Source organism: Salmo trutta, chromosome 38, assembly GCF_901001165.1.
Source record: "Salmo trutta chromosome 38, fSalTru1.1, whole genome shotgun sequence".
Classification (NCBI taxonomy): Eukaryota; Metazoa; Chordata; class Actinopteri; order Salmoniformes; family Salmonidae; genus Salmo; species Salmo trutta.
The window spans coordinates 13,805,302-13,819,770 of NC_042994.1; the positions used below are offsets into that span (position 1 = coordinate 13,805,302).

Genomic DNA, 14,469 nt, shown 5'->3' on the forward strand with positions numbered 1-14,469 from the left:
GGCCTCCACCATAGCTAACAACTCCCGGTCCCCCACATCATAGTTGCGCTCTGCCGAACTCAGCTTCTTAGAAAAGAACGCACAGGGGCGAAGCTTCGGAAGCGCGCCCGAGCGCTGCGACAGCACCGCTCCTACCCCAGTCTCGGACGCGTCCACCTCCACTATGAATGGCAAAGAGGGGTCCGGATGAGCCAGCACCGGGGCGTCGGTAAACAGAGCCTTCAGACTACTAAAGGCTCTGTCCGCCTCTGCCGACCACTGCAGCTGCACCGGCCCCCCCTTCATCAGTGAGGTAATGGGAGCCGCCACCTGACCAAAGCCCCAGATAAACCTCCGGTAGTAATTGGCAAACCCCAAGAACCGCTGCACCTCCTTCACCGTGGTTGGAGTCGGCCAATTACGCACGGCTGTAAAGCGGTCACATTCCACCTCTACCCCATTGGTGGAAATGTGATATCCCAGAAAAGAGACGGCTCGTTTGAAGAACTCACATTTCTCAGCCTTGACGTACAGGTCATGCTCCAGCAGCCGCCCAAGCACTTTACGCACCAGAGACACATGCTCAGCGCGTGTGGCGGAGTAGATCAAAATGTCATCGATGTATACCACCACACCCTGACCGAGCAGGTCTCTAAGAACCTCATCTACAAAGGATTGGAAGACGGCGGGAGAATTCTTTAACCCATACGGCATGACGAGGTACTCATAATGGCCAGATGTGGTACTAAATGCGGTTTTCCACTTGTCTCCATCTCGGATACGCACCAAGTTATACGCGCTCCTGAGATCTAATTTTGTGAAGAAGCGCGCCCCGTGAAAAGACTCCACTGCCGTGGCAATGAGAGGTAGTGGGTAACTGAAACCCACCGTGATGGAATTTAGACCTCTATAATCAATGCACGGGCGCAGACCTCCCTCCTTCTTCCTCACAAAATAGAAGCTCGAGGAGAGGGGTGACTTAGATGGCCGAATGTATCCCTGTCTCAAGGACTCATCGACGTATGTCTCCATAGCCGCTGTCTCCTCCTGAGAGGATACACGTGACTCCGAGGAAAGGCCGCGTTAGCCTGGAGGTTTATCGCACAATCCCCTTGACGATGAGGGGGTAATTGAGTCGCCTTCTTTTTACTGACAGCGATAGCCAAATCAGCATATTCAGAGGGAATGTGCACGGTGGAGACTGGTTCTGGACTTTCCACCGTGGTCGCACCGATGGAAACTCCTATACACCTGCATGAGCACTCCCTCGACCACCCCTTAAGAGCCCTCTGCCTCCACGAAATCTTAGGGTTGTGAGTTGCCAGCCAGGGAATTCCCAGTACCACCGGAAACGCCGGGGAATCAATGAGGAACAGGCTGATACGTTCCTCATGACCCCCCCACGTCACCTTGACTAGTGGCACTGTGACTTCCCTCACTTGGCCGGACCCTAGTGGTCAACTATCTAGGGCATGCACAGGAAAGGGTTGGTCCAGCTGAACCAGGGGAATACCTAATTTAGTGGCGACCCCACGGTCCATAAAACTCCCAGCTGCGCCTGAACCGACTAGTGCCTTATACTGGAAGTGAGGGGAAAACTCAGGGAAACAAACAGAGGTGTACATGTGATCGACAGGGGGCTCTGGGTGTGACTGGTGCTGACTCACCTGGGGGGTCGATGTGGTGCTCTGCCTGCCATCCAAACTCCCGGGTGGACCTCTCCAGCACCGGTCCGCAGTGTGCCCTCTACGACCACAACTCCGGCCCTGCTAGCTGCAGCCCCTCCTATCTCCATGGGCGTTGGAGCAGGAGGGTGAAACAAACAGACCCCGACTGGAACGCCCCCGGGCAGCCAGCAGGTTGTCCAGCCTGATGGACAAATCAATAAGCTGGTCCAGGGTGGTCGTATTGTCCTGGCAAGCCAGCTCCCGGCGGGCGTCCTCACGAAGACTACATCTGTAGTGGTCAATCAGGGCCCGCTCATTCCACCCCGATCCGGCGGCGAGAGTCCGGAAATCCAGGGCAAAGTCCTGAGCGCTCCTCGTCTCCTGCCTCAGGTGGAATAATCGCTCACCCGCCGCTTTGCCCTCCGGGGGATGATCGAATACCGCCCGGCAGCGGCGGACGAACTCTGGGTAGTCGCTCCTAGCCGAGTCTGGGCCCTCCCAGACTGCGTTGGCCCATTCTAGGGCTCTACCCGTGAGGCATGAGACGAGGACACTCACCCTCTCTTCATCCGAAGGAGGGGGGCAAACGATCGCCAGGTACAGATCTAATTGAAGCAGAAAACCCTTGCACCCGGCGGCCGCCCCATCAAACTCCCTGGGAGCCATGATCCAGATCCCACTCGTGCTGGGTTCGGTGGGTGCTGGTAGGGGCGCAGGGTGGTGAGTAGGCACTGGGGGGGGTGAGGGAGCGATTCTCTCCCAGCTCTCCAAAAGGGCCAGCACCTGATCCATGGCCGTGCCCAGGCGTTGAAGGAGGCTGGCATGTTGTGACACTTGTTCTGCCATGGATGGTGCTTCGGCTCCTGCTGACTCCATCTTGTGGTGCGGGATTCTGTCACGATATTCAAGGTAGCAGGAAACGGGTGAGTCAGGTGCAGGAGAATAGAGGTCCGTAGAATATATGTTTAATAATGTCCAGAGTGAATACAGCGACTAGGCAGGGTGCAATCCACAAACAGGAGGGAGAACAGCTCCAAACTCCAAAATACACGGGGCGCAGCCCGGCAACCCTAAAACCTATCAAATATTGTCGCGTACACAAAACACATAGAAAAATAATCCAGCCCACTACCATCGACATAACACAAAACAATCCCGCACAAATCCCAAACAAAAAACGGACAAACTAAATACCCCCCCACTAATTACAAACAAGGAACAGGTGCGGACTAAAACAGACATAACCAACAGACACTGAAACATGGATCGGTGGCAGCTAGTAGGCCGGCGATGACAACCGCCGAGCGCCGCCCGACTGGGGAGTGGCGCCACCTTCTGTGGACGTTGTGACACAGTAGCCATATTGTGTGTTTTTAAGCTCTCTAAGGTCTTCAGTTTGAACATTCTGAATTTTTTGTTGCAGTGATTTCAGTTTAGAATGTTGAAATCTGCATTCTGCCTTTAAAATGGGATATAAAAATCTATAGTTTATGAAGTATGAATGGTAGCAACAAACTGTGTTGAAGCAATCTAAGTTGATTCAGTCTGCAAATGTCAACTTTGGGTTGGTGTTTGTAGCTGGAACAGTGGCAAATCCACATTTTGCCTTTAAATCTATGGAAATGTATGCAAATTTCAACCAGTTTTGTTCAAAAAGTATACATAGTATCAAAAAGCTGTATACAAGCACACCATTCCAAACCGGTCTGCACGTTTTAAAGGTTGAATGGAGTTTTTAGCTTTAACGGTTCTGGAGGAGTAGTGGCTCCATTTTTTACCTGTCCTCTCCATTTAAACCCATGGCCGTTAAAATACATCGGGATATATGCAAAAGTGTTTGTAGTGTGAAAGGTAAGCTATAAGTAGTATCAAAAATGATTGTTCATACAACCTGAAGACAGCAAGCCCGCACGTTTTAAAGTTTTTTGGTGTGGGTTGCTTTTACAGTTTTGGGCTACAGGTGGCAGCAGAAGGAGAGTAATAAGTATGTCGGAATTTCGAAGTTGTTCTTGCTTTCAGCAGGCACATCTAATGATTTGACATGTTAGCACAAACCGATCTGGGACCAGGCTATTAGTGCACTGAGAATAAAAACATACTGGTTATTAATCATTACAGTGTAGCCTACATGCCATGGATGGGATGGATATGCTCTTTTTGAGCAATTAAATTATCTATTTGATAATAGAATATAGAGGACCCAAATCTAAAAAGTTGTGATGATGTATTCTTGAATCATCCAACAACCATCCTACAATCTAAGCTTGATGCCCTCAATCTCACACAAATTATCAATGAACCTACCAGGTACCACCCCAAAGCCGTAAACACGGGCACCCTCATAGATATCATCCTAACCAACTTGCCCTCTTAATACACCTCTGCTGTTTTCAACCAAGATCTCAGCGATTACTGCCTCATTGCCTGCATCCGTAATGGGTCAGCGGTCAAACGACCTCCACTCATCACTGTCAAACGCTCCCTGAAACACTTCAGCGAGCAGGCCTTTCTAATCGACCTGGCCCAGGTATCCTGGAAGGATGTTGACCTCATCCCTTCAGTAGAGGATGCCTGGTTATTTTTTTAAATGCCTTCCTCACCATCTTAAAGCATGCCCCATTCAAGTAATTTAGAACCAGGAACAGATATAGCCCTTGATTCTCTCCAGACCTGACTGCCCTTAACCAACACAAAAACATCCTTTGGCGTTCTGCATTAGCATTGAACAGCCCCCGTGATATGCAACTTTTCAGGGAAGTTATAAACCAATATACACAGGCAGTTAGAAAAGCCAAGGCTAGCTTTTTCAAGCATAAATTTGCTTCCTGCAACACAAACTCAAAAAGTTCTGGGACACTGTAAAGTCCTTGGAGAATAAGAGCACCTCCTCCCAGCTGCCCACTGCACTGAGGATAGGAAACTCTGTCACCACCGATAAATCCACTATAATTGAGAATTTCAATAAGCATTTTTCTACGGCTGGCCATGCTTTCCACCTGGCTACCCCTACCCCGGTCAACAGCACTGCACCCCCCACAGCAACTCGCCCAAGCCTTCCCTATTTCTCCTTCTCCCAAATCCAGTCAGCTGATGTTCTGAAAGAGCTGCAAAATCTGGACCCCTACAAATCAGCCGGGCTAGACAATCTGGACCCTTTCTTTCTAAAATTATCTGCCGAAATTGTTGCAACCCCTATTACTGGCCTATTCAACCTCTCTTTTGTGTCGTCTTAGATTCCCAAAGATTGGAAAGCACCACCCCCCTCTTCAAAGGGGGGGGACACTCTTGACCCAAACTGCTACAGACCTATATCTATCCTACCCTGCCTCTCTAAAGTCTTCGAAAGCCAAGTCAACAAACAGATTACAGACCATTTCGAATCCCACCGCACCTTCTCCGCTATGCAATCTGGTTTCAGAGCTGGTCATGGGTGTACCTCAGCCACGCTCAAGGTCCTAAACGATATCTTACCCGCCATCGATAAGAAACAATACTGTGCAGCCGTATTCATTGACCTGGCCAAGGCTTTCGACTCTGTCAATCCCCACATCCTCATCGGCAGACTCAACAGCCTTGGTTTCTCAAATGATTGCCTCGCCTGGTTCACCAAATACTTCTCTGATAGAGTTTAGTGTGTCAAATCGGAGGGCCTGTTGTCCGGGCCTCTGGCAGTCTCTATGGGGGTGCCACAGGGTTCAATTCCTGGGCTGACTCTTTTCTCTGTATACATCAATGATGTCGCTCTTGCTGCTGGTGAGTCTCTGATCCACCTCTACGCAGACGACACCATTCTGTATACTTCTGGCCCTTCTTTGGACACTGTGTTAACTACCCTCCAGATGAGCTTCAATGCCATACAACTTTCCTTCCGTGGCCTCCAACTGCTCTTAAATACAAGTAAAACTAAATACATGCTCTTCAACCGATCGCTGCCTGCACCTGCCTGCCCGTCCAGCATCACTACTCTGGACGGTTCTGACTTAGAATATGTGGAAAACTACAAATACCTAGGTGTCTGGTTAGACTGTAAACTCTCCTTCCAGACTCACATCAAACATCTCCAATCCAAAGTTAAATCTAGAATTGGCTTCCTATTTCGCAACAAAGCATCTTTCACTCATGCTGCCAAACATACCCTCGTAAAACTGACCATCCTACTGATCTTCGACTTCGGCGATGTCATTTACAAAATTGCCTCCAATACCCTACTCAATAAATTGGATGCAGTCTATCACAGTGCCATCCGTTTTGTCACCAAAGCCCCATATACTACCCACCACTACGACCTGTACGCTCTCGTTGGCTGGCCCTCGCTTCATACTCGTCGCCAAACCCACTGGCTCCAGGTCATCTACAAGACCCTGCTAGGTAAAGTTCCCCCTTATCTCAGCTCGCTGATCACCATAGCAGCACCCACCTGTAGCACGCGCTCCAGCAGGTATATCTCTCTGGTCACCCCCAAAGCCAATTCCTCCTTCGGCCGCCTCTCCTTCCAGTTCTCTGCTGCCAATGACTGGAACGAACTACAAAAATCTCTGAAACTGGAAACACTTATCTCCCTCACTAGCTTTAAGCACCAGCTGTCAGAGCAGCTCACAGATTACTGCACCTGTACATAGCCCATCTATAATTTAGCCCAAACAACTACCTCTTCCCCTACTGTATTTATTTATTTTGCTCCTTTGCACCCCATTATTTCTAGTTCTACTTTGCACTTTCTTCCACTGCAAATCTACCATTCCAGTGTTTTACTTGCTATATTGTATTTACCTCGCCACCATGGCCTTTTTTGCCTTTACCTCATCTCACCTCATTTGCTCACATTGTATATAGACTTATTTTTCTACTATATTATTGACTGTATGTTTGTTTTACTCCATGTGTAACTCTGTGTTGTTGTAGGTGTCAAACTGCTTTGCTTTATATTGGCCAGGTCGCAATTGTAAATGAGAACTTGTTCTCAACTTGCCTACCTGGTTAAATAAAGGTGAAATAAACAAATAAAAAGAATCATGCTGAAATGTTTCCAATTAGTTTATTTGGAACAATCTCATTGTGCGCTTGTTATAGCAACATTTGTTGGCTAATTGTTGAATAGGGCTATACACTTGTTTTTCAGTTATGTATTTGCAGCAAGTAATCAACGAGACTAGACCTTTAAATACAACCTTTGGATACGATCACGTGGTACAGTATCTCAACTACAATCTGCCTTCTCGTAGCTACCACGTCTGGTTTTGCGATTAAAAAGGTAACATTTTTCCTGTAGGAATTTGCAACATATCAGTAGCTACAGTAGCCCTATTACTCAACAGATTATAATGACAGCCAACCCTTGGATTGAACTGAAATGACAGTCGTTTATTTGTGCATTTTAGCGTGATATCTCCTGAAACCGGGAAGTGACAACAAGGGCACATCGCTAACGATACCGTTTATATAGGCCCTATCTTAAATAAACATTTGACTAAAGCCCATTTTAGGCTATCACGTCTCCACAAGACTTCGATCACATTGTTTCAAATGTTTCCGCATTTTATAATAGAACAGCGTTACTAATTAGCCATGTTGATAAGAAGAAGGAGACCGCCAAGACCATTCGGATTTGTAAAGATTACCGAGAAGTGCAGTGCACAATACTGCCTCCTTATCGCTCTGTTTGAGAAGGGATGGACAATGCACTAGTTGACAGGAAGAACATATTATACCTGAGACTTCCCTAAATATACTGTATAGGGGATGGATGCCTTATGTCACGTGTGCCCATTCTATATGTGTGCCCATTCTATAGGCTTCTTAGGCTGTGTACAATAGTCATAGTGTGAAATGAAACAGAAATGGTAAAACTGTAAAAACATGACTAACTGATAGTGACAGTGATATACAGTATGTGTATATTTTTGAGTTTGCTTAAACAGGCAGTTAACCCCTAGGCCGTCATTGAAAATAAGAATTTGTTCTTAACCGACTTGCCTAGTTAAATAAAGGTTAAATAAAAACGCTTATACAATTTATTGACCAACATAACTATGAGTCTTCCTGATTTTACCGATGTATGACTAAGGCTAGGACTTTTCCCTGATAATTTGCCCTGACCAGGAAAAACTCCTGGCCTCTGATATGATAGCAGTTTATTTTCTGGTAATATATTTGTTATGGTGTTTGTTTGTCCTCTTGTTCATGCAGGATGGCAGAGCCTGAGCCGCCCCTCTCGTGTGACTGCTTTGTGTCCTTGCCCCCTGGCTCACAAGATGATCATGTGATCTTTGGGAAGAACTCGGACCGTCCTAGAGATGAGGTCCAGGAGGTTCTTTACTACCCAGCAACCAGTCACCCATCTGGGACCATGCTGGAGGTAAGCTAGGCCTAGCTTCACTTCTCCCCATAGATTGACCCTGCTGCAAAGTACAATCCTGCTGCCATCTTGGATCGGGGCTCTCTTGAAAAAGAGATTTGATCTTAATGAGATTAAACCTGGGTGAAGCATGGTTAAAGAACTCAAATCCATCTGCCCTCTGAAAATTGTATGTAGGCCTGTAGTCAGAGTGTAGGCATTTATGTTAAAAATGGTCACAACAGGTGTTTTGCACTCTGACCAACATCACTAATTGGATTAGAGTTGTTTTCACTGGTGAGCAGTCAGTCTGGGCAATATAACAGAGAAGGGTTATCAAACCTCTAAAATACCCCTCCTTTGTATACACAATCAACATGTTCTAATTTACTATTCACAAAGTTTAGAGTTTGAATGATAGACTATCATTTATATGTATTTTCATGCCTTTATGTTACTAACGGTTTATACGACAGGTTTGAGGTATTGGCAGAGTATGTGTTGGTATGGTTTGCCAGTAGATTTGATGTTACAATCACATAAAAAGTGAATTGAACAACAATGTAAGTCCTGCATCTCTCCTCCTGCAGTGCACGTACATTCAGATCCCTCAAGCAGAACACACCCATGCTATGGTCCTCAGCCGGCCTTCCTGGCTGTGGGGGGCCGAGATGGGGGCCAACGACAAGGGGGTCTGCATCGGGAATGAGGCTGTGTGGACCCGCGAAGCTATCGATCCAGGGGAAGCCCTGCTAGGAATGGACCTGGTCCGGTAAGCATGGCTAACCGTAGGCCAGCATACCAAACAGTAGTGTTGTTTTGGGGCCAAGTGAATCCTAACTTCAGAATCACCTCCTGGTCCGAAAGATAGAGAGACGAGTTGAGCTGGCTGGGCTGGCTGGCTGTTGGGTCAGGTTCCTGACCGAGCGGTCTGATTGAATGACTGGCCGGTCTATTTCAGACAACATTGGATCCCAGGACCAGGAACGATAGGGTAGCGCTGCCCTTTAAGAATCAATTTACTAACTTCAGAATCACATCACTCAAAGTTTTGTGTGAATAATCAATGCATTAATGTCATTGGTAAATTTGTTGAATAGTAGATATCCTAACTGGAGATGTGCAAGTATTTCAGCCCGTAGTCAGAAATGCAATATAGGGCTAGGCAGTAGCAGATGGGCTACTGTAAATGTACTAGGTAGACTTCCTTCATCACAGGTTAATACTTACATGTGTGCGTAGGGACTAGTCATGTAAACAAAGATAGGCCTACTGCCAAAACATTTCTATGGGAGTTTTGATTGAATCCGGCCCAAGTGTGTTTTCACTTATGTCATAAAGCTGCCTTTACATTGTCATAAGCATAACATTTGAAAGGATTTTGTAACGCTCACGCACCATGGAGCCTATTGAAGTGTATGCTGAACAAATCAATGTAACAGTTTGCAATGGCAGCCGCAGGTTGGTCTTGTTGTACCACTGACTGCAGTGATATAGCAACAGCAGGACTAACCTACTCCAGGGGTTGCTGCTCTGTGGCTGACCCTATGCTGCTACCAGCCTCACAGCTGTGTGTATGTATTGTGTCCGGGGAATAGTACAAGACAGAATGTTCTATTCTATTTGATTCTATTCTACTCATGATCTATTCTCTTCTACCACTATTCTATGCCAGTGTTTCCCAACCCTGGTCCTCCAGTACCCCTAACAGTACACATTTTGATTGTAACCCCGGACAAGCACACCTGATTCAACTTGTCAACTAATCATCAAGCCCTGAATGAGCTGAATGAGGTGCGTTTGTCAAGAGCTACAACAAAATATGTGTACTGTTGGGGTACTCCAGGACCAGGGTTGGGAAACACTGTTCTATTCTACCGGTATTCTACTCTACTCTACTCTACTCTACTCTACTTTATTCTACTCTACTCTACTCTACTCTACTCTACTTTATTCTACTCTACTCTACTCTACTCTACTCTACTTTATTCTACTCTACTCTACTCTACTCTACTCTACTCTACTCTACTCTACTCTACTTTATTCTACTCTACTCTACTGCTCTACTCTACTCTATTCTATTGCTTGACAGCTTGGGACTGGAGCGTGCGGACAGTGCCTGGGGGGCGGTGAGTGTGATCACTGGTCTGCTGGAGCAGCACGGCCAGGGGGGGCCATGCAGGGAGGACCCGGCTCCCTTCAGCTACCACAACTCCTTCCTCCTGGTGGACCGCAACGAGGCCTGGATCCTGGAGACCGCCGGCAAGCTCTGGGTGGCACAGAAAGTCACAGGTGAGGAAACTGCTGTAACACCGTGGGAGTTGTAGTGTGAATGGATGTTGGGGGGGGGGGACTGAGGGTGGCACAGGAAGTTACATGGTGAGGAAACTGCTGTAACATCACTGGAGCTGTAGTGTGGACAGAAGTTTTGAAACAGGTTTGTTCTGGGGTAATCTCTGTTAAGGAGTAAAATCTCACAGAACTTGGTCAGCTGAGTGATTAATTTCTTTGTTCATACAGTCCGTGTTAGAAATTGAGAGTGGCAAATATGAAGTCTCCACCCTCACATAAAGAAATCTCAGCCAAAGTGCCCCCCCCCTCCGATCTGTGTGGTCACACGTGCGAACCAAAGCAGTTTAAGCATCGTCTTCACCCAATCCTTCCTGATACGTGCAAATAACCAGTGACGAAAACCCCAAAACCAGAACTAATGCTGCTCCTTATCTCACACATCCCATTCAGTCTCTGCAGATACTTCAGTCTACATGCAAAATCTGCCCATGGGAGATTCGTTTTGTGCTTTTACCCTTATGGTTGTGGTTAGGATAGTGGGAGGGTAAGCTGATCCTAGAACTGTGCATATCTGAGCAACTTATACCAGCAGCATACAACTATGCACCCCCACCTGTCTTTGCTTCCCACAGAGGGGGTGAAGAACATCTCCAATGCGCTGACCATCGGGACGGATATCTCGGCTGAGCACCCAGAGCTGCGGAGTGTGGCCCAGGCCCAGGGTTGGTGGAGCGGCGAGGGAGAGTTCTGCTTCAACGAGGTGTTCAAGTCTGAAACCCCCCCCGCCAGGATGGAACTGGCCAAGAAGCGCTACAGTGGGGGCACACAGCTCCTCCAACAGCATGATGGTGAGGGAGACTATTCTTTCTATTCTATTCTAATCTAATTCAACCCATTCAACTCCCTATAACTGTAAAAACTCCCAAAATGATGTTAAAGCAGGCTCTATTAACAACACTATACATGGTTGGTTTGGTTGCCGTATTGCTTATACAGCTATTTTTAATAAAGGCCTGGTATCCCCTCTTACCATAGAAAGTACGTTGAATGTAACTAGCTATGTCATTTCCTGTCTCCTGCCATTCCCTCTCCGGTCGGCTTTCCAATAAAAATAGACGACTAATAACCTACTTAGACAATACATTTTCTGGGTTCCCCAGGTTCTGTGACGGCCGAGGTGATGATGTCCATCCTGAGGGACAAGCCCAGTGGGATCTGCATGGACTCTGGGGGGTTCCGCACCACTGGCAGCATGGTGTCCATCCTGCCCCGCGACCCCAGCCTGCCCTGCATCCACTTCCTCACTGCCACCCCCGACCCCTCCAGGTGCGTCACCTCACCGGCCTGGTCCCAAACGAATCACTCTGACCCTAACCCCATTGTTGTCTGCTCCTTGTGTTTAATCTAAATGAGCTGGATAAGTGTGTGACAAATGTTTAGGAAACTCTTCCTGGCTTACCAGAGAGCTATGTGGTAATGTTACTATTTTGCTGATACCTTTCCAGTTCTTTCAGATTTGCAAGAGGGACTCAACAAGGGTGTAGGAGAGGTGGAAAGGGATTGGTTTGGAACCAGGCCCAGGAACCCCTCAGGCTATCTGGAAGTGCTTCTTAAGATTCACACTCAGATACGCTCTTTGCCTTTTATCTCTGTATTGCTCTTTTTCATCTTCATCATTTCCCCCTTTGGCAAAACTGCGTCCTGATAGGAGTTTCTCTGTGTCTGTGTGTTTCATTTGGTCCTTACCACCTCCCCTCCTCCTACCGGGCTGTCCTCCGTCCTGCCAGATCTGTTTTCAAGCCTTTTGTCTTCTCTGAGTCTGTGATCCCAGTGTCGAGGGTGATCTCCCCACAGTACGGCCCAGACGACCCAGTCAGGAAGCAGCCGCGCTTCCAGAGCCAAGTGGACCGCAGGCACGACCTGTACAAGGCCCATGAAGGGGCCCTGCAGACTATGGAGACCAACCCGGTACGTGTAAGGGGGGTTAGAATCAAATATGGGTAGAATATGCCATGGCCGAATGTAATAGACGACACTTTCATCGTGTTTTTATATATATATATATATATTTTTACATTGATGAGTGTGAGTATGGACTGATAGATATTATGTGACGTACGTCACCGACTATGAACTTTCATAATTTCCTATAAACTTCACAAATTGCTGTTTGTCAGGTCTTCTCTGCTTGTGCACGTGCTTGTGTGTGGGGGCATTTAATGTGTGTGTTTTTGCATGTGTGTGTTTCTGTCACTCAGGATGCAGGGAATGCTCTGACTGAGACGTTGAGGATGTTGGAGGGCCAGTGTCTGACGGACATATCAGCCCTGCTCAGTGGAGAATCACCAGTAGAAGAGGAGCTGGGGGACCTGTTCTTTGACTGTGTGGACACGGAGCTGAAGTTCTACCAGTGAGGAGGTAAGAACCGTGTGTGTGTGTGTGTGTGTGTGTGTGTGTGTGTGTGTGTGTGTGTGTGTGTGTGTGTGTGTGTGTGTGTGTGTGTGTGTGTGTGTGTGTGTGTGTGTGTGTGTGTGTGTGTGTGTGTGTGTGTGTGTGTGTGTGTGTGTGTGTGTCTGTTTCAGAAGTACAGTAACCTTCTCATTATGCCAATGCTGCCTCCAGTTGCTCTCTGTTACAGCGCCCTCATGTGAAGATCGCTAGTGCTTGAAGATCGGCAGGAGAGGGCCCTGGGACTGTTACGTCCTGTGCTCCTGTTAGATTGGTTCCTTCCCGTCTCATGCATACGAACCCCCTTGATGCCATTCCATCCATCATTGACACAGAATATAAATGTCTTAACGTTCCATGGGATTGGAGCGTCATTATCATTTGTATCACTTTAGGGAGCAATGCTCGCCCCACATTAGTGTACAGTACCAGTCAAAAGTTTGGACACAACTACTCATTCAAGTGTTTTTCTTATTTTACTATTTTCTACATTGTAGAATAATAGTGGATGTCCAAACTATGAAACACATATGGAGTCATGTAGTAACCAAAAAAGTTTAAACCTATCAAAATATATTTGATATTCTTCAAAGTAGCCATCCTTTTCCTTGATGACAGCTTTGCACACTCTTGGCATTCTCTCAACCAGCCTCACCTGGAATGCTTTTACAACGGTCTTGAAGGAGTTCCCACATATGCCTTGCACTTGTTGGCTGCTTTTCCTTTACTCTGCGGTCCAACTCATGAGATCAGGGGATTGTGGAGGCCAGGTCATCTGATGCAGCACTCCATCACTCTCCTTCCTGGTCAAATAACCCTTATACAGCCTGGAGGTGTGTTGGGTCATTGTTCTGTATAAAAACAGAGTCCTGTTAAGCGCAAACCAGATGGGATGGCGTATCGCTGCAGAATACAGTGGTAGCCATGCTGGTTAAGTGTTCCTTGAATTCTAAATAAATCACTTAGTGTCACCAACAAAGCACCATCACACCTCCTCCTCCATGCTACACAGAGGGAACTACACATGCAGAGATCATCCATTCACCCACTCTGTGTCTCACAAAGACACAGCGGTTGGAACCAAAAATGTCAAATTTGGACTCATCATCTAATGTCCATTAATCATGTTTCTTGGCCCAAGCAAGTCTCTTCTTATTGGTGTCCTTTAGTGGTGGTTTCTTTGCAGCAATTTGACCATGAAGGCCTGATTCACGCAGTCTCCTCTGAACAGGTGATGTTTAGATCTTGATTTGGGCTGCAATCTGAGGTGGAATTAACTCTAATGAACTTATCATCTGTAGCAGAGGTAACTGTGTGTCTTCCTATCCTGTGGCAGTCCTCATGAGAGCCAGTTTCATCACAGCGCTTGATGGTTTTTGCGATTGCACTTGAAGAAACTTTCAAAGTTCTTGAAATGTTCACGATGGACTGACCAGTAATGATGGACTGTCATTTTCTCTTTGCTTATTTGAGCTGTTCTTTCCATAATATGGACTTGGGCTTTTTCAGGGCTATCTTCTGTATACCACCCCTACCTTGACACAACACAACCGATTGGCTCAAATGCATTAAGAAGGAAAGAAATTCCGTAAATTAACTTTTAACAAGGCACACCTGTTAATTGAAATGCATTCCAGGTGACTACCCCATGAAGCTGGTTGAGAGAATGCCAAGAGTGTGCAAAGCTGTCATCAAGGCAAAGTGTAGCTACTTTGAAGAATCTCAAATATAAAATATATTTTGATTTTT

The 14,469-nt window shown here is 46.9% G+C and overlaps 1 protein-coding gene across 3 annotated transcripts; it reads left to right on the plus strand.

The window, feature by feature from the left end:
- The first annotated feature begins 6,832 nt into the window (after positions 1-6,832).
- Positions 6,833-13,356, plus strand: LOC115178159 (secernin-2). 3 transcript variants are annotated; one of them, XM_029739202.1, is made up of 9 exons: positions 6,833-6,897; positions 7,833-8,001; positions 8,571-8,752; positions 10,073-10,272; positions 10,905-11,120; positions 11,433-11,598; positions 12,060-12,240; positions 12,531-12,690; positions 12,911-13,356. In XM_029739202.1, exons 2-8 carry the CDS (start codon positions 7,834-7,836, stop codon positions 12,684-12,686), a joined length of 1,269 nt encoding a protein of 422 aa, XP_029595062.1. In that variant the 5' UTR covers positions 6,833-6,897; position 7,833; the 3' UTR covers positions 12,687-12,690; positions 12,911-13,356. The 3 variants fall into 3 exon arrangements, 2 of the variants coding, with proteins under 2 accessions (XP_029595062.1, XP_029595063.1); XR_003872564.1 differs by lacking the exon at positions 12,911-13,356 and having other exon boundaries at positions 11,778-12,240; XM_029739203.1 differs by lacking the exon at positions 12,911-13,356 and having other exon boundaries at positions 12,127-12,240.
- The last annotated feature ends 1,113 nt before the right edge of the window (positions 13,357-14,469 follow it).